Below are 27,003 nucleotides of genomic sequence, written 5' to 3' on the forward strand. Positions count from 1 at the left end.
CCTTTGATCAGCATAAAAATCCGTGGACTACAGCACGTTTCATCAGATTTTTCAATGTATTACAACATTTATGCATTATAGTAGTCCTTTCAACCAGTTACAGTGGCATGGATCAACACAGCCAGATAGAGAAACAGCCTATGAGTGAGATAGAACTAAAAGGAAATGCTCCTAGTTATACCACCAACCATTTCCTTCCCATTAACAAGCCTGGATCCAACTGCATCTCTAACAAGAGCTGCCTCCTTTGCCACCATCTTGTCTGGATTCAGTTTCAGTTTGTTGACCCTTGTCCCTGTCATCAAGGCCCAAGCCCAGGGCAGTCACAGCAGCTTCTGGAGGCTGAGATAAAGAAATACAGAGCTGCATGACAGATGACAGCTAGCCCCAAAGCTATGGATGATCTTACTCAGTGGTTTACCATTAATATTAGAGAACACATGGGGAACAGGATAAACTTTTGTCGAGTTCTGTTTCTGCAATGGAAATTCTGAATCCTACCTGTAAGACAAGAATGAAACCAATGAAGGTCTGTCCCTTTAGTGCCTACCACTGACCCTAGAAGCCCGCCCCCCACCAATATCATGGTCAACAGGAACAAATGCAATTGGCTGATTTAACAAGATCAGCTGGACATGTGACACTGCTCTTATCCACTGGAGAACACAGACTGTCCACTAGAGCTATTCATGTCAATTCTCTTTACCCAGGTCTGACCCTTGACTGAAATGGGTATTGAGCAGATATTTCGTAGAAGTGTGAGAGTAGTAGTTCCTCACTAGGCAGACATTCATACACTTGATACAAAAAAAAAAAAACAGTAGAGTCACTGCATGAAGTATTGGTCAAATTCAAATGTAAACCAAGGAAGTACACAATAGCAGTCACGGCTATTTCATACACTCTGAATGGACTGATGAATTTCAGACCGACCTCTTGCAAATTCTCCCCACCCCTTTCCTGCTGCTTGATCTCTCCATATTAATTTAACTGCCTTTAACAGTTGCTCTAGGTATCTGATAAAGTTCTGATTCACAAAAGATTCTGCTGGAATAAAAAGTTTTTAAGGTGTCACCGTGGTCATTTCTCAATCTGGCTACACCATTCAGTAGGTTCTACTAAAACTGTTCAAACTTACGGAAACCCAAGTCTTTATAACATAAAGGGCAGGAGAGATTGGATTAAACCTCTTGATGAATTCTAATTACAAATATGTTTCTAAATTTCAAGAGGGCATTTCCTCCAAAGTTCTTTTGCTGGTTTTAGCAATTCTCAATAAGTTCAAGAGCTCTTCCGCAGTGTTTATTGAATATAGTCAGACATATGTTCATCTATTCTTTCGACAGGCCTGTGCAAAGAATAAAAGAGCCCTGCTGATGCAAGATGGCATGGGACTTTTTATGTGACAAGACACTCAAAGCTAAAATCCACAACCTACAATCTGAAGTTCACTGGACTTCTTCAGGACTTTACCACCTCATTCTCTTGTATGTGTGACTCAGGCCTTGACCTTACAGATGTGTCATTGTTCTAAACTTCTGGAAGGGAAGGAAAAGGACAAATAAAAAAATGCCTGGACCCCAGTGATTCCTGGAAGATGACTGAAAGGTCTGCACAAGACATTTCCTTTCCTGAGAAAACTAAAGACTATGGTCAAACAAAGCAAAGAACTCACAGATCATATAACACCTGCTAACCACTTACCCAACAGTATACTGAAGTGTTTATTTTGTTATCCAAACATAAATGAAACAACGGCTCTCAAATCCTTCAAGCTGTTCTTATAAGTAGAGTCACATGACAGCTTGTTAAATGCAGGAACAACAACTGAGCAGGAAGCAAGCTGTCTCTACTCATTTTGCACAATTCAGATGCACATCTTCTCTTCCCATGAGGGGAAAAGGCAAGGTTATTCGTGTGTTTCAGATGGAGGAGCTCTATGGAGAGTCCTTAAAACCATCACTGAAAAGAGACATGCTTTTGGAACTGAGAGCTGAATTAGTCTGGTGGTTACATTTCAGAGGCTGTTTAGTGTTAAAGGATTCTGTAACCTAACAGAGTCAAGAAATGTGGGATCAAAGGGACCCATATTTTCAATGAAGAAAATGAATACCCATTAGAACAGTCTGTAAAGAATATGCATTAGGGATGGATTTCTGAAAGGGAGCAAAGGAAGAAAATGCCCCAATCAGGCCAATCTACAAGCCAATAGCCACAAATGATAACTGGTAGTCAGTGACATGTTCGTGATGGTCCACAGCACAGAACTCAGTTGGCCATTTACCACACAGTCATTTAATCAAAGCTGATAAAAACATTGCTGAATGTGAGTCTGTGATAAGGAACTCTGAATCACCTGCAAGCTCAAATAGTTAAGAGAATATGATATTAACCTAAAACTAAAGGCAATCCTCTGTGCAAGCACTGGGCCATTACCAACCCATGGGATGACCTCACATCATATTTACTAGGCAGACTATGTTTATGCGGTGGTTTGCCATTGCCTTCCCCAGTCATCTATACTTTACCCCAAGCAACCTGGGTACTCATTTTATCAACCTCAGAAGGATGGAAAGCTGAGTAACCCTTGAACTGGCTACCTAAAGCCAACTTCTATCAGGTTCAAACTCAGGTCATGAGCGGAGCTTTAACTGCTGTACTGCAGCTTATGACTCTGCATCACGGGGCTCCCAGATCCCACTAGTTCAAGCCTCAACCAACTCACAAAATCAATAACACATGGATGGTAAAACTATTTTACAGCGTTATTTCCTAAATAACTAATATTCAAGAAATATTCCAAGCATTTAAATATTTATGTTGCATTTTCTTAACTTACAGAGTCAAATCAAGATCGATTATTTTCCAAAGTTTTATTCTTGTGCCAATAAATGTCCCTTTCTAAAGATTAATTGTTTTATGAAATTCATAACAAACGGGTGTCACGCTAACACAATTTTAGGAAAGTTTGTCTATTTCAAACTTAGAATGAATGTTTTTCAGATTATTATTCCTAGTACTTGGGAAAGAGTACATACCATGTTTCCCGGAAAATAAGCCCTCCCCTGAAAATAAGCCCTATCATGATTTTTCAGGATTTTTGGAGGATGCTTAAAATATGAGCCCTCCTCCAAAAATAAGCCCTATCAGTAGTTAGATCACAATCGCAGACAATGCCCTGTGCTCCCTGCCAATGAGGATGTAGCTTGTGTCACACATGACAGGGGAAGCAACGAGTTGCCGAGAGCCCGCCTTAATGAATTTTGAAGGTACCGTATTTCCCCGAATATAAGCCCTACCCCGAAAATAAGCCCTAATGCATCTTTTGGTGCAAAAAATAATATAAGACCCTGTTTTATTTTTGGGGAAACACTGGTATCTCTTTTAATTATTGTAAACAGGGTGAGGTGGGAGATACAATCACAAAGATAATAATCCAATTTTTAAAATCAAATTATGACTTCAACTTATTGGCTATGCAGGTCACATCGAAACCAGTGCTAAAATTCTTATTCATGCATCTCTCCACACCTGCTGCTGACGTGATAGTGCAATCACCAATCTGATGTGGAAATAACCATGCAATTTATGCCAAGGAGGGCAGCAATGAAACTGAGGCACCAGTTTCTTCCACAGAACAGGATCACATTCTGATCAACATGAGTTGACTACAATATCCAAAGCATATCATGCACAGTTCCTTACGTGTGTGCAACGCATATCCAGAGCAGCTCTGAGTTCTGAACCAGTTGTCCATGCCAGATTTCAACAGTGCATGGAAGCCTTATGTGAACTCTAGTTCCAAATGTGACAAGGAAACTCAGCCAAATCGGTTTCATTAGCCTTTCCCCCCTAAACAGTGACCACACACTACACTGAGTTGAGAGAGGAACAAAATGGAAAAAAATGCCTATTCAACAGAAACCATTTACAACTGCATGATTGTTTCAAAACAATACAAGCTTTTAACACGGTAAGAGCTAGACAATAACTTCTTGTCCACATACTAGATGCAAGTAGAAAGCTTCTCTGGGCAAATAAGGATTTCTTCAGAATATGAATATGCAACTTAGGGAGGGTGACATAAGGAGGGACTCACTGTGCTGGACTACTGCGGAATGAATCTGCCAAACACTGCAAAATTTAACAAGTGATGAATACCTCAACAACCATCCATCAAGGAAATATCTGGGACTAATTGATTTATGTGTATAAAACAGAAGGTGACATGACTCGTGTTTAAAACAGTGTGGTATAATGATTAAAGTATTGGAAAAGGAGACTCAGGTTCATATCCCAGCTGTAGCATGCAACTCACTGGGTAACTGTGGCCCCTCAAATCTCTCAGTCTCAAACACCTCACAGGGATGTTATGAAGCTATAATAGGGAATAAAAAAAGTCACATTCTACCCTGATATCCCGGTAATCAGGGAAGAATAAAAATGTATTCAATAAACCGAATTTAAGGACATGATCCTCCCAACAATTTCCACAACAGGGATTGAGGAGTGGTGGACAGAATGAACTTGTGCTTGCAACTCCCCCCGCCCCCCCCCCCATACAAATATGACCTATATTCCACCTACACTGGCTCATGCATATCTTCAGAGTCATCCAGAAATGCAGCTAAGGTTAAAGAGACCAATGCCCCACTGTCACAGAAACCAGAGATTTTTGAAGCATATCTCTTGGAAGAACAAATCAGGAAACTAATCTCAGAAAAGTAAAACCAGCCAGCAGATAAACACCGCCTTAACACACAAAGATGACTGTCCTCTACAAACCAACTCACTCATCCCCCCTCTCTGAAACATAAATCCAGGATCTTACTCCAACCGTGTGCGTGTGCAAGCCAAACTGGAGATTAACAATTCACTTACAGCACAGCAGCTTAATCAAATTTCCCACTTGCCAAATGTCAAACAGGATAATTATGAAGACCATGGTAATATCTGGGATGGGAAAGGCAGAGGCTTCGTTACTTGCTACTCCACTGAGCTCAAAAGCAGCTGCCTCAGTGTAAGAGATCAGGAAAAATAAATATCCCTTAAGAGGGTTACTCCTTACAAAACCTAATCTTAATCATTTGCCAAATGGAATTTTTATTTTACAAAGTATATTTCACAGTAGCAAACAGAAGGAAGGACACAAGTATCAAGGAATTTCAAACTTGAATTTAATTTTTTCAGATGATTATCCCTAGAAATATTGAAATGGTGCATGTATATTTATTGATTTTTAAACTGGGTTAGGGAATAGAGCCACTAAAATGTATAATAATCCAAATTTAAAAAATCAAACTACAAATTCACTTAGTTGGTTCTGATTTGACCTGCACAGCCAAAGCTAACATTCTTATTTATGTGTCTAAGGGTTATTGTAATTACCAATCTGATGTAGAACTAACAATCTCTGTGTTAAATTAAATCCTTTTGAACGAGATGAGCTAATAACCACATCTACATCATGTCATGCATAGTTCTTTGGGTGTGGTAAAATTAGTGTCAAGCTGTTTTCAATGTTTTGAGTTTTCTCTTAAATGTATACAATGTAAGAAGATATTATGTGTCTGGAAATGTTATGTTATTCCATAAAAACAATTTCCATTTAAAGCTTCACATTTGGTTAATTGTAACATTTAAACCACACTTGACATTTTCTGCATAGCCAAACATTTCAGCTCAGGCATTTGTTGCTACTGGGAGATAAAAATTAACAGTGGGTACTCCTTAAATTCTGTTTACCAAAGTCAACATAAATATGATAAATAGAAATACAGATCTTACTTTGTTTCAGCATCAGAAATTTTTGCAATTCATCCTCCCATCAAATCACTGTTGAAAACCAGCAAACCAAATCTCCCAAATGAAGAATCATTTCATGGAGAGATTTCTAATGTTACTTTCTGCACATGGCTCCACAAACCCAAAGTTCAAAAAGGCACAAAGATTCCACTAAAGATGAACACTGCACAGACAGGTGAACTTACCACTCTTCCAAAGGCCTGCAGGCAGTGGCAGGAAAAGATCAGTACAGAGAATGATGAACTAATAAATACAAATGGGCAGGGTCCTTACATTGTTGTATTTGAAAATGTGTACTTAAACAGCAAGCTTGCTTTAAACAAAAAAAAATGGAAAAACTGCAATCTGAAAGTCCAAGGTCCAAAGACGGTCCAAAGACTGATAAAAGTGGACCTCTTCACATAGACAAAAACCAGGCAACAGGGCATCCTTTACCTTTGATTAGTTTGCATGATTACAATGGAAAATGCATATACATTCAAAAGTATATGAAAAATGACACAGCCACAGATGCAGGCGAAACATTAAGAACAAGATCTACCAGACCACGGCCACACAGTCTGGAAAGTCCACAACAACCAGTTGAGTCCGGCCGTGAAAGCCTTCGACAATACAGTGTTACTAAAAATGGATCAAGAAAGAGAATAGTGGACTCTCACCTGTATAGGAACAGAAAGCATTGAGGCAGGCACACATGTAGAGAAGATGAAACTGGACCAGCCACTTGGCAGCTTTTCCAAGGAAATCTCCCAAAACATGCAGAGAGCTGATGCTGAACTGGTCTTCCAGTCTCTTCTCCATGGCAGACCCAGCCAGAATTCTATAAACACAACAAGACAAATTCAGTCTGTCTGCTGAGCAGGTTGAACTAAACAACTGCTTCCTTATTTGCATGGCCTGGCACCAGCCGGAAAACAGAAGAGAAATAGGAGCTCAACATCCCAAATGAACTTCATTGTTTGCTAGCCATTTTACTTTGGAAGTTTCCCAGTGTTATTAGGCAAGCAAAGATTTCCCAACCCTGCCCGGGGAAAGAAAAACCTCTGTTCAGAATAAAATTTCCACAATCCAGTGCAAACTTACCTTGCAGTAAGCCACAGTGAACACAATGGTGCTTATTTCGGAGTAAACATAAAAAGGACTGGCTAACTAAGGAGGCAATCCTGTAAACTGACATCTGAACAGAACTGCCAAGACTGCTTCTAAAATTCATCTCAGTTTACAAAGACAGTTTTGTTTTGCTTTTTCTATTCTTCGCCTTAAAAAGGTTTTAACACACATGAATAGAACAAAGGTCATACAAGTCTCAATTCATTATATTTTCAGTTGCCACAATTTTTTCTCTTTACTCCTTTGTCAACAGGGAGCCTATGTTACTCATGCAGAAAAGGAACAACCCAAGTGATAATGATTCTAATGCTTTAGGTAACAAATGGAAAGCTGCATTTTAAAATTGTCTTACCCCAAGCTTGGATCCCACAGAACATTCCTACTGATGGAAGTTTTTCTATCAGCAAAAACACTCTGTGGAATATACAACTCTTATGATGGGTTACTTATTTAGAAAATGTATGTGTTGTCTCTCCAGACCTGCTCAAGACAGTTCAGTTAAAACAGTACAAACAATAAAGACCACTAATCAACAAGAACAAATAAAAACCCAGAGAGATATCTATAAAAACAAGCCAAAGTGTAAACAATTACTTAGAGCAGACTCTGAAATGTTGATAAAACAGTCTGTGGGCTAGGATCAGACAGTCATTCCCAGAAAAAAAACCCCACCAGACTGAGGTACAAGAAAAAGCACAGAAAACTGTCACGACCAAGCCTCCATGTAGACTGTGTCCCTCCCACAGCTTAGTACAGAGACCAGCTCACCAATACCACAAGTGGGTCCCCCTCCCATAAACACACAGTTTTAGACAGTTTCCAAGATAAAGGCTGAAAACACAGAGGTCAGGCAAGGTGTATTTACCACAATCCCATCAAAGCTCCCTGGAAATTGATGACAGACTCAGAGAAATCCAGGTTATTTGACTCAGTACTTAACTTGACATGGTACATCCTAGTAAATAAGAAGGCCTCTAAACTATGACCTCCTCATCCCAAGGTTTTTCTTACATGGAAGACTTCCCAGGACTTGGAAACTCTCCCCATCATACTTCTCCCCAATCAGGAAGTTCTTTTGGATGGTTTTCCCCATTCCCAGGCTGGGGAGGGGGAGGAAATTTTTGAACCCTATTCAAATTTAAGCCATATAACTAAAGCCATGATCTTTATCCTGCCATGTGCCATAAGTTTAGTTCTCTTTGTGCACCTAGCCCTGCTTTGCAAAGCACATTCCACATGCCTTCCTACTTTCTCAAAATTTTGTCTAATGGTAGTTTCTGTAGATATTTGTTTTTAGTTAGGAATAAAGAACACTACAGCAACTCCAATCTGAATGCTGAAAGGGTCAGTGTAATCATGGTCATATCCTGTCTAGCTAGGGGTCCAACTGGAAAAAAAAACTGGTTAAAGGCATCCAGCTACTGCCTAGCCCATGCACAAGCAGCACTGAATCTAGAAATTATTCCAAGGTGTGAACCTAGGCTCTAAAGGAGAGCAAAACCATGCCCAACAGCACCTACTCACAGGTTAGCCATGTTTCTAACAGGTAGGGATTGGAAACCTCTGATTGGTAGGAACTATGACTGGTAGGGGGAACTCTGTCTTCTCTAAGTATTTGAATAGTGGCCCCAGGATAGAGAGAGAGGGAAAATCATTTTACCCCCCACCCCACATTCCAACTTCTCTATGGCTTGCACAATGGTGTATACGAATGGAATGTACATGCAGGTCTAGGAGTGCAATTTCTATTTGCAATGAGAGCTGCCTATAGAATCATAGTGTTGGAGGGGGCCATACAGGCCACCTAATCCAACTCCCATGCTAGAAGCAACATGAAGACGTGGACTCTTCGACAACTTCCAACATGGCAGTTACTCACTGAATTGTGTCAGACAGCTGCCTTATCAGACTGTAGATTGGAGTCAACCTTGTGATTTTCCTACTTACAAAATCTGCTTCTATGTTTTTCTTCTGATCTCATATGTTTGATGACGAAGACAAAAAAATTATTGCTGCACTCATCTTCCCTACAACATATACAAGCCAAGAGAATAGGCCAAAGTTCAGCGATCGACGTGGAAGTCTGTTTACAGAGAACCAAGAACAGCTGTTTAATTAAGAACTCAGCAATTGTGAAATAGAATAGTCAGCAGCAATAACAAGCAGTAAAAACACCCAGGGTGAGCTAAACGGACAGTCTCAGGTGTCAAGTGAGGATGTGTATTCCGTACAAATACCAATAGACTCGTAATACAATTTGTGTGACACTTGTGTGATCTTTCGGGGGGGGGGGGTTGGTTGGTTATACTGTCATCATATAGTGAAGAAGGTCTGATGCAGAAAGTGCCGAGTGACCCAAAAACTAGGGAGAACACTGATATTTTAAAACACACACATAAATGTAGTGTTCTGTTCCACTTTTCAGATGAATACTATACAAAGTTCCTAGACTGGCATCTCTCTGGCAGTGCAAACAAACCAGCTAAAAATATGTATGGCTATGCTTAATTTGAATATTACATTGTGTTCCCAAATTGTCCTTGGCACTCAGCATAGTATCTGATTCCAAATCGGATTGGATGTTAAATGTATTCATGTTGTCATTTTCTATCATTTACTGATAAGGTTTTAATTTCTGTTCTGGTTAGCTTTTGGAACGTATTCACACAATATTTGTAGCTTACTCTTTGTCTTTGAGTAAGAAACATTAGAATACATAAAATGTTCACAGAATACATCAACATGGTGATTAAGTCCAACAGATTTATATGGATGTGAGGGCGATCTGGCTGCGACATCTGTCACCCCATTGATCGCCAAGGTTGATTCGGCTGATCTGGCTGGCTAGGCGGGTGTCCCCTACCTCCCTCACTGCTCCATGTGCGTCCCTCCCGAAGCTGCGCACTTTGTGGAAGAGGATGGCCATCCCAGATAGAAGGAGTGTACCGTTCTTGGTCAAGGGTATACGATAGCTGCGCTCCCCTGCTAGAACCTCCAAACACGCTCAAGTCCAACAGTCCAATTTGAAGCACAAGTCAAGTCCAATTTAAAGCACAAGGATTTAAAAGACACTTGTGTGTTTTTAAGATTTTGCACCCCATGCCTAAAGACACTGAATTCATGAGAAACAGACATAACATTCCCATTAATGATCATTTGGCTGCTCATTATTGCTGTACATTATAGCTATACAAAGAGATTCCACCTAAACATTAGGAAGAACTTTTTGACAGTGGAATTCACTGCCTTGGAGTGTGGGGGAATCTCCTTCTTTGGAGGCTTTCAAAAAGAGGCTGGATGGCCATCTGTCAAGGATGCTTTGATTGTGTATCCCTGCATGGTAGGAGGTTGGATTTTATGGCCCTTGTGATCTCTTCCAACTCTATGACACTATGATTCTAAATCACCTCTCATACATCATCACAGTACTCTGTACATAATTACCCTAAACACCTGCTGAGCTCTTGTTCAAACATATATAATTAACTTTAGCACCACTGTTACAACTGTGGACAGAAAACATATTAAAATCCTTAAACAAAAGACTTCATGGAATTAGAAGTTGGGTCAAATTTTACAAGGAGGCACTGGGATAAAAATCAAAACCAGATTTCTGAGATCAATTAGATGTCCACTGCAAAGCCCCCCCCCCCCCCAGCTGATTCCATGCCTTCTTAATATGTTAAGGGTACAGAAATTATTCTCAGACTTCTGATAGCTGATGCGTACTTCTCCTCAGGATTAAAACTGCAGCCACACATGTACATCCCAATAAATTTATCTGCAAAGCTGGTGTAAGAATTAGCTACTCTTAAGTGCTTCTGGTTGCACCACTCTCAGACTCAAATGGAAGCTTTAAAAGTCAGTGAAGTAACACATGTAAAGATGCAAAGGACAGCCTCCTCTGAAGGAAGTCAGTTCTGCTACACTTGCAGATCAGAAATAATTGGATAACTCAGTTAAGGCCAATGCAAAGGAACAGCAGTTATATGCCTCAGAAAATGAATGAAAGGAGGAAAGGCCAAAATAATAAATCACAGCTTTCTTGCACTATAGGGATAAAGGAGATACAAACTTAACACAATTACATATGAATAAAGTCAGGACTGCAAAATTCCTTAGCAATTATTCAGACAAGAGTATTCTGATATGAGGCACTTATCTGGAAATACGTGAAGAAAATTTCTGCAACCAGTCTATCATTCTCTAACTCGTATCCTGATCTTCCTACTAATCTCCATGGGACGAGTAATCCCTATTCCTCTAAATTTCTAAACAGTATTACAAAAGTAGGATTGGAAAGGCTGCCTTCTTCCTCTTTGCCTTGACAAATAATGAGAGCTTTGAATACACAATTCCAAAGATTACAGGGTATATTTCAAGCTCCCATACATACTCTGACAATACAGACATGGAACTTGTAAGCAAACAATATACAGAACATTACGTTCATATTGAGAGGATCACCTACAATCATCTCATCTCAGCCCACAGTCAAGATTCATCAAGGCTCTCAATTTGATTGTTGATATTGCCCAAGGATGTGGTGTGGGGTGTGTGTGTATGGAGGAAACTTCTCAATTTTTAATGGTGAGCTAGGCATAGGAGAACAGGGTTAAATAATTCTTAGGCCAGAGGCAGACATAGCTCTCAAGTATATAAAACCCAAACAATACTCACAATAAAACAAAGGCTTGCAAGCGGGGAGTTGCCAATTTCCTTATTAATTTTACCAACAGGTCCAGTTTCATACAAAAGCCTCTGCAATGGCCAGGCAGACATCTTTTCCCCAGTTGCCTGCCTTGGCCCAACGGAGACATTTTCAGCCAAATTTAGGATAATGTCAAGAAAACGAAATCAAACAGGATTCCAACTGTCATTTCAAAACTAAGAATATGTATTCCATCAAGGCTCCTGGACTCTGGCTCCACTCTGCTGATGGAATTACGGAGTTGTCAAAAAGAAAAGAAAATCACGTCCTCCCTCTCTCCAACCCATTTCCCATCCCCTCAACATCCCAACAGGGGCTTGAAGATCTTCCAGAATTACAACTGATCTCCAGACTGCACAGACACAGATCTCCAGACTGCACAGGCGGGTTGGAAAGGGTAAGTTCTGGCACCGAATTCCTGCTGAACCCCTTCCCCAAATGTCCAGGAGTTGGCAGACCTATTCCCCCACCCCCCAACCTGGCACCCAACTTTGGAGGCATGGCAGCGCCAAGGAATTGCAACCCAAGCGAAGCAGACACCACTTACCATGGACACATGACGAATGAAGCACCCTGGTACGAAGGGTGCGGGGAGGGGGGGACTGCTTTCGGTTGACCCCCGGGAAAATGACAGGGCCCCGCAGACAGAAGGCGGCGAAGGGTCTCGTGGGGAGAAAGTACGGAGAGGGGTGTCAGCCTGTCAGCATCCCCCTCGGGGCCGAATCAGCGAGCCTCCTTGTCGTCATGGTAACAGTGAAGGCCGCAGATCCTCCTCATCACTCAACGCCGCACTCAAAGCTCAGCGCGCGCAACTACAGGCAAAAGGCAACGTCCAGTTCAGCCCCGCCTGCCTGCCTCCCGAAACAGCAGGACCCGAGCCGCGCCAGCCAATCAGAGCCGCTTCCGAAAGCGGAAGAGCCCAGCACATCCTTACTAAAGAGACACTGAGGAAGGCGAAAATAAAAAAGTCGAGTTTCTATCGTCACTTCCTGTGTCAGGAGACCACTAGAGGAAGGTTTCACCATGGAGATAAAGTGACCTCCTCGCCTCTGTGTGCTACGAGGTCGCGCCAGTCTGTTTATACAGAAGACCTGAGATCAGCGGGATAACATCGCTGTTCCGCGTTAAGAGGGTGGTGCAGTTGCCCTCAAGTGATATGCCGGCGGGGTTTCCAAAACAGTGTCGAAGAAGGGTAACGTCGTTGCGAATAGAAGGAAGGAGGATGTGCCCTTAGTTGACATGGCGGCGAGGCCTTCAAAGCAGGCTTTTCCAGTTCAACGCTGCAGCTAAGCTCACGTTGATTGGCGACAGGGGAACCACAAGCTGGCGAGGTTAGGGAACGCGGGGCATGGCCGAAGGTGAGCACGAGGAAGGGGTCTTGTCACTGGTTGAGAGGAACAGGTGGGCCTTTGTAGGACCAAGAAGATGTGGGGTGGTGGAAGGTAAGGCTGCGGGGTGACCTTATAGACCCGAACTGGTCGAACAAGTTGCCTCTTCAAGCTTTGACTGATGAAGAGGACCTGCGCTACAGCTGGAACCTCTGTAGAAGCCAGAGACAAAGACTGGTGACCCCCCTCCTTAGTTCAGTATTGCCTTACGTTAAGTGGCTAACCTGGGTCGTACTTTCCCATCTGACCTAATAAGAAGTTTGTTTTAGGTGGACAGTTGTGTTTGTCTGCAATAGAAGAGCAAGAGCTCCATTCGCACCTTAAAGCACAACAGAAGCTCCCTCAGTTAAGTATGTGACAAAGGGATCTTGGACTGGTAGTTGTGGGTTTCTTGAGCTGTGATGTGGTGTTTTTTTCTCCTAATGATTCATCTGCATTTATGACTAGCATCTTCAGAGGTATGTGTTTCTCTCTGTGGCACACTGATCTTGGACTTTTGAAAGTTTATATCCTGGAAGGCTTTTTTGAGCTTTAAGGTGCTGCTGGACTTGAATCTTGCTCAAATAAGAAGTCTGCTAGCCAGTTTAGTAAATCAGCTGCCAGCTTTATTCGTGTCATTATTATCTTTATTCTGTAATACTGTTTAATGTTATTATTGTAGTTATCAAATGTCATACAGTGTATTTTATGATGACAATGACCTATGTTTCTATTTTCTCTCTTTCTGAAATGCTTTTATTGACTTTAAATGATATGTGCATCCTGTCACACATAAACACTGCAGTCAGGCAGGTGTCTCAGAGCCAGTCCTATTAAATGGTAACAGTAGTGATATTTTCTTACAGATACAGCTAATGCCATGGCCACAGGTGCAGACATCATCGCTGATGACAGCGAGAGTAGCAGGAACGCCACACTGGAGAGATGCCTCAATGTGCTGAGAGATGCAAGAAATGATAGTGAACAGTTTGCTGCTCTTCTTCTGGTAAGTAGTCGCAGTTCTAGAAACAGGTTAGAGAATTTAAGTTTAAGAATTTAAGAGAATCCTATCTAATAAGTTGGCTGGCTATGTGTGAGGCTGATCTCTCAATCTGCCTTAGAACGTGACTGATTTCTGCTTAGCACTGATGTACTGTTTCTTGGCACAAATCTGGAACAGTATTCGAAGGAGTAAAGATCCCCACTTTACAGATTACTACCGTGTTTCCCCGAAAATAAGCCATACTCCGAAAATAAGCCCTATCAGGATTTTTGGAGGATGCTTAAAATATAAGCCCGCCTCCAAAAATAAGCCCTACTGGTAGTTACAAATCACGAATCGCAGACAATGCCCTGTGCTCCCTGCCAATGAGGATGCAGGGAAGCAACGGGTTTCTGAGAGCCCATCTAATGAATTGTGAAGGTACCTTATTTCCCTGAAAATAAGCCCTACCCCCAAAATAAGCCCTAATTCATCTTTTGGTTCGAAAATTAATATAAGACCCTTTCTTATTTTTGGGGAAACACAGTATTTTGCTGTATTCCATCCACCCATAGGCCTTTATTGGCATAAAAATACATGACATAACACATAGTGAAAATGTAATATTTGAATTACAAACAAATGAAATAAGAATGACCCATTTTTACAGAAACAAATTTAAAAATATGACAATTTATCTCCCATTCTTAGCATGACACAACTTTATAGCTTTTTGCAAAAATTTGGCTACCTTCTTGGCTAATTCAAGATTGGAGTTATTCAAAAGAAATATCAGCTTAACAGAATTGAGAAGTCCTGTCCTAAGTAGTAGTATGGGGCTTATGTATACCTTGCTCAGGTCTCAAGATTAAAAGAACAATAAAGTAGAGCATGCTGAATAGTTTCAATGTAGCTTGCCTTACAGGGACAATGCCTTTCTGAATATGTTATGCTTTGGTATCTTCTATAAAGAATTGCAGATGGCATAACATTGAACTTAGTCCAACAGAAGGCTGCATGTTGATTTGGATTCTGGAGGTGGTAAAGATAAGTGGCAATTTGACCTATTTTAAATGGGATACCCAACCTTAAAGGAGATACCCAACCTCAATGGCTGCACTGTTAAGATTTTGTGTTTCTGTCTCCAAAACACTATAGTTAATTTTTTTATAAGTGTCAGATGCCAAAAGCATAGATAGCAAATTTATGGATAAACCAAGGGATCTAATTTTTTCTTTGATTGAGGCTAACCAATTGGAGAGTCTGGTTTCAGAAAGCATTTAGAAAATAAGACTAAGGGCATCGAGATTATGGCCATATGTAGTACAGAAATATAGTGAAGGATCCAGGACGCATTATTCTGAAAATAGATACCTAGATACTTAAATTGCTTACCCTGCTCTGTACTATTACAGTTTATTCTCCAATTATGAAGTTTCCCAGTTTTAACAAAGACAAGGACTTTTGATTTCTCATAATTTAGTTCTAATCTATTTATCAAACAATACTCAGCACAGCAATTTAGTAGACATTTCAAGTCTACTTTCGTAGCAAAACTGTGTGATCATCATAAAGAAGCAAGGGTACACGAATTGAGCCTGGTCTAAAAGTCCTCCTGTTCTTGTCTCTTCGGAACAGAATTCTGGGGTCTTTCAGGCTGTGTAAGCAGGTGTGAGAAATTCACATTCTATGCATAGAACTCTTCATGCATGTGGAATCGCTGTTCTGGATCTAAGCTTTTGAGTTCTCAAAGCACTTAGGATAAAAGCTTCTTGAATGTCATCTGGTGTGACTTCTCTGGCAACATTTTATGCTTGTGGTACATAGCAGAGATTGGAGAGAAAGTGAAGGGTTAAATAGCTTATTGCACGCTTGAGGGACCCAACTTTCAGGCAAAGCTTACTGGTCCTTAGCCCCATCAGACATCCTGACAAGTGGACTGCCTTTCAGCTGAGGGGGAAGGGAAACGTACATACATTTCCTAACTCAGTCATGATATACGGAGCATCTTACACTCCTCTAATGTTTGCCATTTTGCTTTGCAGATAACCAAAGTGGCTAAAGCTGGAGAGATAGATTCTAAAACCCGTCGGAGAATCTTTGATGCAGTTGGTTTCACGTTCCCAAATCGACTTCTGATTTCCAAGGATCCCCCCGAGGGTGTCCCTGGGCACACGTTCCAAGCCCTTGGCCTTACCCTGTTGGCATGTTTTTGCACTAATCCTGATTTAGCTGAGCATCCTCAGGTTCTTAACAAGATCCCAACTTTCAACAGTGTGATTGCTGCATGTGATTCAGGCAATGCTTCTTGTGGTTCCATGATCAATGATGTTTACCAGTGCCTTGGTGCTATTCTGGCCACTCCCAAGGGACCGAGAGAGCTGGTGAACAGGGGTGCTCTAGTAGCACTGTGCCAGGCTTATGTGAACCACAGCTACGGTTATGATCAGGCTCTTCAACTGCTGGTGGGGCTTCTGACATCAGCGGAAGCAAAGTGCTGGCTGAGAGCCCCTTCTGCCCTTATGGGAGTACTTGACGCGCTCAGTGCAGAGTTCCAGAAGGCCGAAGATGTGACTAAATTCCAGCTGTGTGAAGCACTGCGCCATTTCGTTCCTCCCCTTCTCCTGCCAGGCTCTGAGTGCCTGCAGTCCCTCTACCAAGGCTTGTCAAGCATCCTCTCCAGCAAGCTGAGTGCCTCCCAGAGGGATCCAGCGTTGAAACTGGCAGCCTGTCTGACTCAAGCCTATGGCTCAGGGTGGATCCCTACAGGGAGGTCTGGCAGCAAGTTCTTTGCATTGCTGGCCAACCTGGCATGCGTGGAGGTCCGTATGTCTCTGGAATACCTTGACTTGGCAGCCATTGATGAGAAGCAGGAGCTGGTGGCAACTTGCTATGTCCTGATGGAGCATGCAATTCTGGAGTGCACAAGAGAGGAGGAGTCTTTGCTGCAGGAAGAGCAAAAAGTGCAGCTGGTGGGGATCCTGGAAGAAGCCTTTGGGGCTGTTGTATACTACCTGAGTCAGGTAAAGTAAAGCTCCTCAAATCCGCGAGTGGTGGCACTTCCCACGGACCTCAAGCAGCAGTTAGTAGCCTACCTGGACTTAAGGCTAGCCACTGAACCAGGCTGGGTTCACACAGGTAGAAGGACTGAAGCTGAAGTCACTCAGCTTCTAGCAGAGCAAAAATTACGCACAGCAGAGTTGCTTAAGAAAGTTACTTCTTTATAGAGTTTAAAAATTAACGCAGGCTACCTAAAACATATTTACAAAAAGAAGTCAAAACATAAGTGCTCAAGCACTAGCAAGCAAAAACAGACTTACATGCATACAAAGCATGTCCTAGCAGATAGCATATCATAACAACACAGCAACACTGCAAATAGGAGATAGCAGGCAGCATGTGCAGCAACAGCATCACAGAGACAAAAAACACACACAAACGTGCATATGAATAGAGGAGAGAGAGAGAGTGTATAGAAGCGGAACCACCAATAAACAGTTGGTAAAGGTCACCCTTATTAACCAGCTGCCCAGCATTAACTTACAATTAAACCCAATGATGCAACTGACATTGCTCCTACAAACACTTAACACATATTGCCAAATACTCTAACACACACTGGCATCAATTTCCCAGTATGAGTCTTTGTGTGAATAGGAAGAAGCTGAAGTAATTATTCAAGGTGGTTCGGAGAGAGCTAGAAATGAAGGAGCCAGGGCAATTGGTGAGGGTCTGCCAGGAAGGTAAGGCACAATTTCTTTGAAAAGGGACTGCCGTTGGGATGGACCAATCTAACCTGGTGGATCTTGACTTTTGCATGGGAATTTGATCATTCTTGTTTGATGAGGAACTGACGCTTTGGTCCCATGGGGTGCAGAGAGTCACTTTCTCACCGCCCACCCCAGAACCAGATCTCATCCCCAACTGCTGTGTTTTGGGGAAGGTGGAATCTGCAGCAGGAAAGTTAATAAGTTTCAAGTTGCTTAAGGTCAATACATTACAAAAGTCGTGCTGGGAGCAGCAGTGGCATAGTGGCTAAGAGCAGGTGCACTCTGATCTGGAGGAACCGGGTTTGATTCCCAGCTATGCCGCTTGAGTTGTAGAGGCTTATCTGGGGAATTCAGATTAGCCTGTGCACTCCCACACGCCAGCTGAGTGACCTTGGGCTAGTCACAGCTTCTCGGAGCTCTCTCAGCCCCACCTACCTCACAGGGTGTTTGTTATGAGGGGGAAGGGCAAGGAGATTGTCAGTCCCTTTGAGTCTCCTACAATCTCCTCATATAAATCCAAACTCTTCTTCTTCTTCTTCTTCTTTGTGGGCGGAAATCCTTCAGTCTTTGGAACTGCTCCATTGGATTCAAACTGCTGTATTCTCCTTTCTCTTTTTCTGTATGGCCAAGTGCCTTGAAAATGATCCAGATCAAACATAGCTGATTATGTCTTTTTAAAGCATTACCAGTTCTGTTCATGGCTCAGAACACATTCTCCTCGGCACATCGTTTACTGTAACTGTATCATGCTGAAAATATTTATATTACTATACAAATCTTCTTTGCTTTCACATCTTATTTATTTATAATAATAAGCCTTTATTTGGCATAACAATAATCATAACACAATAAAAAACCTGAGATAAAAGGTACACAAATACAAAGGTTTAAGATAGAATATAAATTATTGATTGTGCATCACCTCCAGTAAAAATCGTGCTACCAATTCACAAGTTTCGTTGTCAGAATTGTCCAGAAGGAAAGGAAGTCTACCTGATTCTCCCATTTCACTAGGTATCCTAGAAAGAATATTGGAATATTTTGATCTGATATTAGCAAATTTAGGGCAGCAAAGCAGTTGATGTGCCAATGTTTCAATTTGTTGTTCACCACAAGAGCATACCCTTTCGCTCATTTCCAAGTTGTTAAATCTACCACGCAATAAAGCGGAGGGGAAAACATTGAAGCGAGCAAGTGTGAGAGCTCTTCTCTGCATAGGATTAGTCAAAAAATACAAATAGGGAGCCATCCTGTTTTGATCTAGCGGTATTATATATATTTTAATACGTGCATTCTGAAAAAAATTAGTTATATTCCATGAAATTATGGGAATATTGCTTTTTTACCTGATACGTTAAAACCACCTAGCAGACACTTGCAAAAGAGTATAAATAAATATCAAAAACAAATAACACAAATCTGTATACTATAGTTATGCATGACTTTGAGCTAAAAAGCAGAGCAAATTGAAGAATCCCTTGAAGCAGATGGGAAAATTGTTTCTACTGTCCAGATGTCTTGAGCTAGCTGAATGTTTGCAACATCTGCCTTTGAGTCCAAAGGATGCTTTATTACAGGCCTGAAGAGGCCGGGCTCCACAGGCCTTGTGGCAGTAGAAGGCTTATGGTTCCCCCAGCAGTGTAAAGGGCACTTACGCAGACAGAGAGAGCAAAGATGCCGGTGTGCAGGCACTTCTCAACTCTGTGGCTGCTACACCTGGAAGTAGGTGTCGCTGGGGACCTGTGCTGGCAGATACCTGCGCAGGAAGGGCTGGGCTGGGGGAGTTCCTGGAGGCAGGGCCAACTTTAGTTGACTTCCAGCCCGGGAATGCCTCATGTGATGTAAATCTCTTTCTCCAATGGGGCTATTCGGGCATCAGGAGATCTTTTCAACTTCTCTTCTCCCTGTGCTGCCCAAAGCCCCTTTGGAGGTGGTGTGGTGCCATCTTCACCATGCTGTCCCATGTGGAGTTCCTCCCTCTGCAATCTGGATTGAGCTGCCCATGATTCTTTAGTCTGCAGTGCCTGTTTGTCTCCTTTCTTCAGTGGGCTCATGACAGTTCTTTTCTATCTTCCAGGCAGGATGGGAGAAGCTGACGGATCCCTTTGTCTTTGCCTCCATTCGAATCCTAGGAGCCTGGCTGGCAGAAGAGACTTCTTCCCTGAAGCAGGAGATCTGTGACCTCCTTCCTTTTCTCCTGCACTATGCCAAGCTGCAGTTTGAGATGGGGAAGAAAGTCAGAAGTAGCTTGCAGAATCCTGAGTCTGGTGACGGCCAGGAACCTGCTTGGCAAGGGGATGCTCTGAGGTGAATTCTGTAGCTGGTTACTGAGGCATAGAAACTTCTGGCTTCCAGAGATGGACTTGGGGTTTGTGCTCCGCCTTCATTTACTCACTGGGGAAGATAAGGGGCACACAGTTGAGGCCTCCCATACTGATCTTATATGGAGAAGGCCAATGAATCAGCTGCCAATGAAGTCCCTTCAAACCTTGCCAATAAGGAGTGTTGACTACAGGAGAGGGGCAGGGGCTTGTCAAAGGCTTACTAGTGAATACACATTGCTTATTGGGGGTTAAATATTGGCTCTTTAACCATAAGTCAAGCTGCTACAGGGCCATACCGAGTACAGCATCCCTTGTTGGTGTAAGGGCGTCATTGAATTCCTGAGCAAATGTGATGAAAGATGCCATCTCTGTACTTGTTAGCTTGTTTAAAATGAGAATGTATTGGGGTATCATTGTTTGGGGCACTTCATTAAATACACTCTGGTAATCGGAAGAGAAGGAAGGATGGGGTCAGATTGGCAGTTCACTTTCATGCCCTTCTCCTAATCTGACTTCATACAAAATTTGTTGTCATATAAGCTGCTTTATGGCAATCCCTAAAGGAGTTGTCAAGACAAGAGATGAGCAGAGGTAGGTCTAGCCATTACCTTTCTCTGCATAGCAACTCTGTCCTTCCTTTGTGGCTACCCATCCAAATATTATATTTTGACAGGGTTGAGCTAGCCTAGGCCATTTAGGCTGCTATGTATATGTGTAAAATCACTTATGATTTTCACTCCAGCTAGGAATGTGTATTTCCACATTAGAAGAAACATAAAATTTCCTTGTTCCCTTCCAGTGTTGAAGGAAGAAGTTGGGTGTTGCCAGCAGGTAGGTGGGCAGAAGATGGCAGTACCAAAGTGGGAGGGTTGTATTAGGAGTTCTCTGTGAGTGCTTCGAGTAGCTTTCTGAACCAACAGCCATTACAGTTACCTGGAAACTTCTCACTGCATAGTGGCTTGTTCTTGTATGTGAACTAATTGTTGAACTCTAATTTCTGCTTCTTCTGCTTCTTCCTTGTAGGTTTCTGTTGCCTGGTTTAAGCCACTTAACAGCAGAGGATCAGCCCCGTGCCATCCTGATTTCAGAGGGTGCACCACTTCTCCTGTGCAACTATTTCTCACACCAGTGGGAGCTATTCATTTCGGACTCAGAAATCCCGTTTGCATCGGATGCTGTAGAATCCACTCTGCAAACAGCTTGTGCGATCTTTCTGAATTTTGTTGTGGCTGTTCCAGAGCTGATCAGGTATTGGACCGCCATCTGAGTTGACACCTTCATGGTTTAATAGCCGCACTGAGAAATAGGCTGGGCGAGGGGGAGCTCTCTGATCTATGGCACAAGCAGAACCAGTTTTGTTCATTACTGGGAAAGAGAGAGAATAGCATTTAGATTTCTACTGGCAGGTGCACATGTGATGCTAGTCATTGAGAGAGGAGAGTGCATGTGGATCGTGTCAGTTTGATGATCAGAGAGTGTGCCACCTTGGACAGGATGTATTTGAATAGAGTTGGATTCTGTATGGTAAACGGCTAGTCATCCAGTAGAAAGAAATTTAAGAATGCATGTTCGTGTGAATTAGCCTTTTCTTATGTGCACGCAAGAAGTCATGACCCTGTCTGGAACAAAAACCCTCTTCACCTGCTGCTCAGTCACCTTTGGCAGTGTCTGCCCACTTCCATCACATCCCAACTGTGAAGCATCTTCTCCCTGCCACGGGGGGAAAAAACCACCTTTCTTAGATGCATTCACTATTCAGCCAGTTGTTTATTGGTTAACAGCACATTAACAAGTAGGGGAGGACACAGAGGTGAGGAAGGGATGTGCTGAAGCGAAGGGGGTATTGTGTAAAATATTTGCCGAAATGCAGCATCTGGTCTATCACATGCCATCCTCACCAACTTCCCTTCATCAGTTCCAGGATGGGTTTTTGATGACATTCCTTACCTCTTCTGATCAGGTTTTTACAGAAACAGGTTGCACCTGGTACCTGTTTTACAATCTATGGTGCTGCAGCATCTGCACTTTTATTTTTTGTTTTGTTCATTTGGTATGCAGTGGAATATAAAACTGTAACCTAAAGGAAGCTTTATTTCCCTATGCTGGAGACTGAGGTTGCAGCACATCTTCTAAAGTCTTTCTCCACCTCGTTTGATCTCATCATGCACTGGAAGCAAGTGGCTAGAGCACTGGACTTCCCCTGCATTCCCAGGGTCATGTTTTGTGTAGCTCCATCCCCCTGGGCAGCAGCAGCCAGAAGAGTCAAAACCCATCTTCTGCTGCCAGGTGGCAGGACAATAGGGTGGGACTACAAGCAAGTTGGAAGCTGCTGTCAAGACTTTATCTGATGGTAGAGGTCTAATGAGCAGAGTCTCCACAGGGTGGTGTCCTAGAGGTTGTGGGCTACTCCTTACCTGCTGGGGGCTAGGAAAGGTCCTGAGGAATGGGCGGGAACAAGCAGAAGGCCTCAGGAAGGAAGGAGAGGGCAGGCTAAGGGGAGGAGCCAGATAAGCAAAAAGGAATAAAAGGAATTGAGGTGGAATTGGAGGTTAATTGGGAGCAGGCGTCACTCAGTAGTTCACTACCACAAGGCGTGCGAGAGCACCCACACTAATTCATGAAGGTGCCTTATTTGTGCAGAGTGAGGTCCTTGGTCTACAAACACACTGGCTCTCCAGGGTCTCCTGTGACATGATCCTTTCAGTGGAAGATGCCATGGATTGAACATGTAAAGCAGATTCTCTACCTTTGAGCTATGACCCAACTCCGAAATGCCCTTTAAGGTTTTAGTGGAATCAGCTGAGTTTAAGATCTCTGCCCAGGGCTCATTCAAGTGCAGAACTACCGACTGATGGGGTCCCAATCGAAGCTTCTGACCACCCCATTGCCCATTAGGCAACTTGCTAGGCATGCTTCTGTTCCCCTGCGGGCCCTCTCTGGAATCCCTGGGATTGATGCATAAACGTACAGGGGGCAGGCCTTTGCACCCAAGCATACGCTCTGCAGGTATTTGTAGGCAGGTGACTTTTTGAGGAGTGTTGTTGTAAGATGGGCACATTTCCAAACACAGGTCTGCTTTATTCACATGTTATAGCTTTAGGAGCATGCCCATCTGAAGCGTACATCTAAAAAATGCAATGGGTGGAGTTACACTTGCACTGGAGAGATGTGGGTTCAAATTCCACTCAGCAGCTGAACAAACTGGGCGGGTGGTTCTGAGTCCAGGAACTCTTCCACAGCCCTACCTACTCGAAGTTAGAGTGGGCATGTTCAAACTCACGAGGCGTCTCCCTATTCTGTTTTTGTCCTTCTCTCCCACCTGTAGTCGTGAAGATTGTTTCGCAGTCTTGATGGAAGAGTTGCTGAAGTCTCTTCCCTCTTTGCGGCCACAAGGAGAACACCTCAGCCTCGTGGCCGGCATGACAGCACTGGGGCTCATGATGGCCAGGAAGCAGACTGCTCACCCAGGCAAGAAGCAGCTCAGCTGTTAAAATCAATGTCACTCAGTAGAGTCACATAGAAAGAGAAAGACCCAGCTGCAGCCTAGCTTTCACTGGGATAATAGGCATACCGTGTTTCCCTGAAAATAAGACAGGGTCTTATATTATTTTTTGCACCAAAAGATGCATTAGGGCTTATTTTTGGGGTAGGGCTTATTTTAGGGGAAATACAGTACCTTCACAATTCATTAAGGCGGGCTCTCGGCAGCCCTCTGTTGCTTCTCTGTGTCGTGTGATGCAAGCTGCATCCTCATTGGCAGGGAGCACCCTGCTGGATCACACCATCCTGATCTGTAACTACAGGTAGGGCTTATATTTTAAACATCCTCCAAAAATCCTGAAAAAATCATGATAGGGCTTATTCTCGGGAAACACGATATGCTTCAGATGAGGGCTCACAATGTTGGGTTTCTTCCTGCTGTTGTACAAGTTTTAGATCCGCCTACTTCATATCATTTGAATTGTATTTATTATCATTATAGATGGCCTGGGTGGCTCAGGCTGCCCTGATTTCGTCAGATCTCAGAAACCAAGCAGGGTTGGCCTGGTTCATATTTGGATGGGAATCTGGGATTGCTGTGCAAAAGCAGGCAATGACAAACCACCTCTGTTCATAGCTTGCCTAGAAAACCCTGTGGGGTGACCATAAGCTGGCTGCAACTTGATCACATTTTCCATCACCACCGCCAAGATTTCTACCTTAGACAAGAGCAGGAGGGAGCTATCCCAAACTCAGGTGCTGAGGAAAGCCATGTATGTAGCCATGTTGCTCCATGCAGAATCCCAAAACAATATTGAAATCTGGGCAGCCCCATTTATTAAGACCAGCCAAATTGGCACAAAAGCCTGTGCCAGCTTTTGAGCTCACTAGAGCTCTTTGTCAAGCCTGATGTTTTCCTGAGAAAAGTAGACACTGTTGGCACGTTTCTCGACATGATTTCATTTTCCATTCTCAGGTCTCCAAAAGACTCCGGAAGCTGAGGGATTCTTCTCTGCCGCCATTACTTTCCTGGCAAAAGCACACGTGGCCCAACCCGACACTGTCAGTGAAAGCGTGGTGCTGCAACTTTCTCCAGCTTACGAGGCAGCATGGCCAAACATCGGTGAATTGTGGCTTCTGGGGATGCAGGCCTTTGCCAGCTGTGTGCCACTTTTCCGGTGGCTACCAGAGATCGTCCTACACTCTGTTTGGCTACAGGACCTTTTGGGATTTCTGGGCTGTGTGTCCCCGACATCTGTGGACTTGGAGCTGGTCACTGCTTTCCAAGGCGTATTGGTGGAGCTGGCCACAAGCAGCCACCCGTGCCGAGAAGTGATTCAGCAGCACCGAGGTGCTGAGCTGGCTAATCTGTATGGTATGGCAGCTTTAGAGCAGTGTCTCAGTCATCAGTGAGTGGATTCAGAACAATATAAAAAAATCCTTCTGCCTGCCTCCATCTGATTGGCTCTGGCATGAGTCATGGTCCGTCTTGTTTCAGTTGTTCTGTTTTGTTCATACTGCATAAAATGCCCAATAAAGCCCCTTTCCTCTATCTTATTAAGAGCCATAACCATAATTGTTTATTTACGCTCAACGACCAATATACAAAACCCTGTCTTTCCACAGTATATCGGCGACAATGAAATAAAATACATTGATTAGTACATAAATTAAACATTAAAAGTTAAGTACCAATAAAAGAGGTACCTGGTCCCTACTTAAAACTCAGCATATTAATCTAAACATTAAAACTTTATCGTATTTAAGAGCATCCCATTCCTTACTGCTCGACTGCCAGGTGTCTCTTTTTATGTTTACAAATTAATGAACAAAAGTGAGCCATTGCACATGTGATTTTGTGATCCCTACCCATTAGCATGTAGTCCAGCGTATCTTTGTCATTTAAGCCAGTCAGGGCCTGCCAGGACTGGACTGAGGATTTCCTTAAAAAACTTTTCATAAATGGGACATCTAAAAACATATGTTCTAAGGAATCTATTTCACCAAGGGGACAGGGGCAAAGCCTCTTTTCATATGGAATTTTCTTATATTTGCCCTCTAACAATGCGGAGGGAAGAGAATCTTATTAAGAGAAACACACAGCAGTACAACTAGTATAATGTAATGGTTAGAGTATCAGGTTAGGAGATGCAGGTTCAAATCACCACTCTGCCAAATCCTTACTGGACAGCTTTGAACCTGCCACTCACACACTTTCAGCCTAACCAACCTCAGAGGGTTGTTGTGAGGATTTACATTTTTTAAAATTGTATTTATATCCCACTTTTTTCCAGCCAAGGTTGGCCCCAGGGCAGCTTACAATAATAATAGGAGATAAGCGTATTAGGTCCCCATTGGGAAGAAAGGCAGGATGTAAATGAAATGAAATCAATAAATGGGGTAAATAAACCTGCAGGCAGATTGAAGAAACAATTGCAGTGCACACAAATGCACTTTAATGCTGTTAAGTTGACTGTAATGCACTCGGAAGATCCAGGCTTTAGCCTATTAATTGTCTCTGCAATAGGAGTAAATTTGACAGCATTCTGGAGGAGATGCAAAATGCAGCTGTTCTGCAAGTTGATCATTGTACTGATTGTGTCTTGATGCCTACCTTGCTTGGATTCTTGGGGTAGCATTGCTCCTGTGGTCGGAAAGCATCATTTCTGGTTATCAGGCCATCTCATGCCATTGTCCCCCGGTTGCCAGTAAGACAGCTACATTCGCTTGGGGGGTTAGGCAGCAACGGCCAAAACCCTTTGTTGCCTGTCCAAATCTCCCTGGTCCACAAGTCAGGAGATAGAGATTTAAGCCCACATCCCTGGCAATATGAAGCCTTTCATTTTGACCTCTACTCCAATTGAGACAATTGACAACTAAGTGAAATATGTTTCTTTCCATAAATTAACAGAAACATTTCAGCCCATGAAACCCGTTAACATATTACACTCCTGCTGGCTGGTGTCTGTCATTTGATAAATTAAGCTCCTTGTTTGGCCTAAACCCATGGTGGCGAACCTATGGCACTCCAGATATTCATGGACTACAATTCCCATCAGCCCCTACCAACATGGAAAACCCACAACCATCAGTTGATTCTGGCCATGAAAGCCTTTGACAATACATTAGACTTTTGGTCTCTGTGTTGGAGGACATTGATGCATAGAGTCGTTGTGAGTTGGAAGCAACTTGATGGCACTTAATGTACACATAGTTCAGGGCCATCTTGTGACTGGAGCAGCTCTCAGGCACGGCAAGCGGTTTTTCCAACTTATGTAAAGCTTTTTTCATTGGTGGGGCTTTCATTGGTGAGACTTGAATTTCGGGCTGTCTCCAGGTGAACAGGTGCTAGACCTCTGTGCCCCTGTAAAGGCTGCCCGCAGGCCTTTCCAGAATTGGTGCAGTCTTTGGTGGATTGCTCAAGCTGATAAGCTTTTTGTAAAGGTCATTAGAA

At 42.9% G+C, this 27,003-nt stretch overlaps 2 protein-coding genes across 6 annotated transcripts in view; one reads left to right on the forward strand and one right to left on the reverse strand.

The window, feature by feature from the left end:
• Positions 1–12,553, reverse strand: part of KIAA0319L (KIAA0319 like) — a 53,484-nt gene extending 40,931 nt beyond the window's left edge. Inside the window, exons 1-2 of one of the 3 annotated variants that reach the window (XM_048500041.1) lie at positions 12,174–12,550; positions 6,465–6,625 (exon numbers count right to left, since the gene is read on the reverse strand). In XM_048500041.1, the coding sequence (XP_048355998.1) occupies positions 6,465–6,606 (142 nt within the window). In that variant the 5' untranslated portion in view covers positions 6,607–6,625; positions 12,174–12,550. Of the gene's footprint in view, positions 1–6,464; positions 6,626–12,173 lie in introns of all 3 variants that reach the window. The other 2 variants (XM_048500043.1, XM_048500042.1) reach the window with 2 other exon arrangements.
• A 47-nt stretch (positions 12,554–12,600) lies between these two features.
• NCDN (neurochondrin) lies at positions 12,601–25,106 on the forward strand. Of its 3 annotated transcripts, XM_048500046.1 has the most exons (8): positions 12,601–12,984; positions 13,284–13,364; positions 13,860–13,999; positions 16,021–16,998; positions 19,823–20,052; positions 21,093–21,317; positions 23,395–23,537; positions 24,526–25,106. In XM_048500046.1, exons 1-8 carry the CDS (start codon positions 12,975–12,977, stop codon positions 24,960–24,962), a joined length of 2,244 nt encoding a protein of 747 aa, XP_048356003.1. In that variant the 5' UTR covers positions 12,601–12,974; the 3' UTR covers positions 24,963–25,106. The 3 variants fall into 3 exon arrangements, with proteins under 3 accessions (XP_048356003.1, XP_048356002.1, XP_048356004.1); XM_048500045.1 differs by lacking the exon at positions 13,284–13,364 and having other exon boundaries at positions 12,601–13,068; XM_048500047.1 differs by lacking the exon at positions 13,284–13,364 and having other exon boundaries at positions 12,602–12,984.
• Positions 25,107–27,003: the final 1,897 nt, after the last annotated feature.

Source organism: Sphaerodactylus townsendi, linkage group LG06 (genome assembly GCF_021028975.2).
Source record: "Sphaerodactylus townsendi isolate TG3544 linkage group LG06, MPM_Stown_v2.3, whole genome shotgun sequence".
NCBI lineage: Eukaryota > Metazoa > Chordata > Lepidosauria > Squamata > Sphaerodactylidae > Sphaerodactylus > Sphaerodactylus townsendi.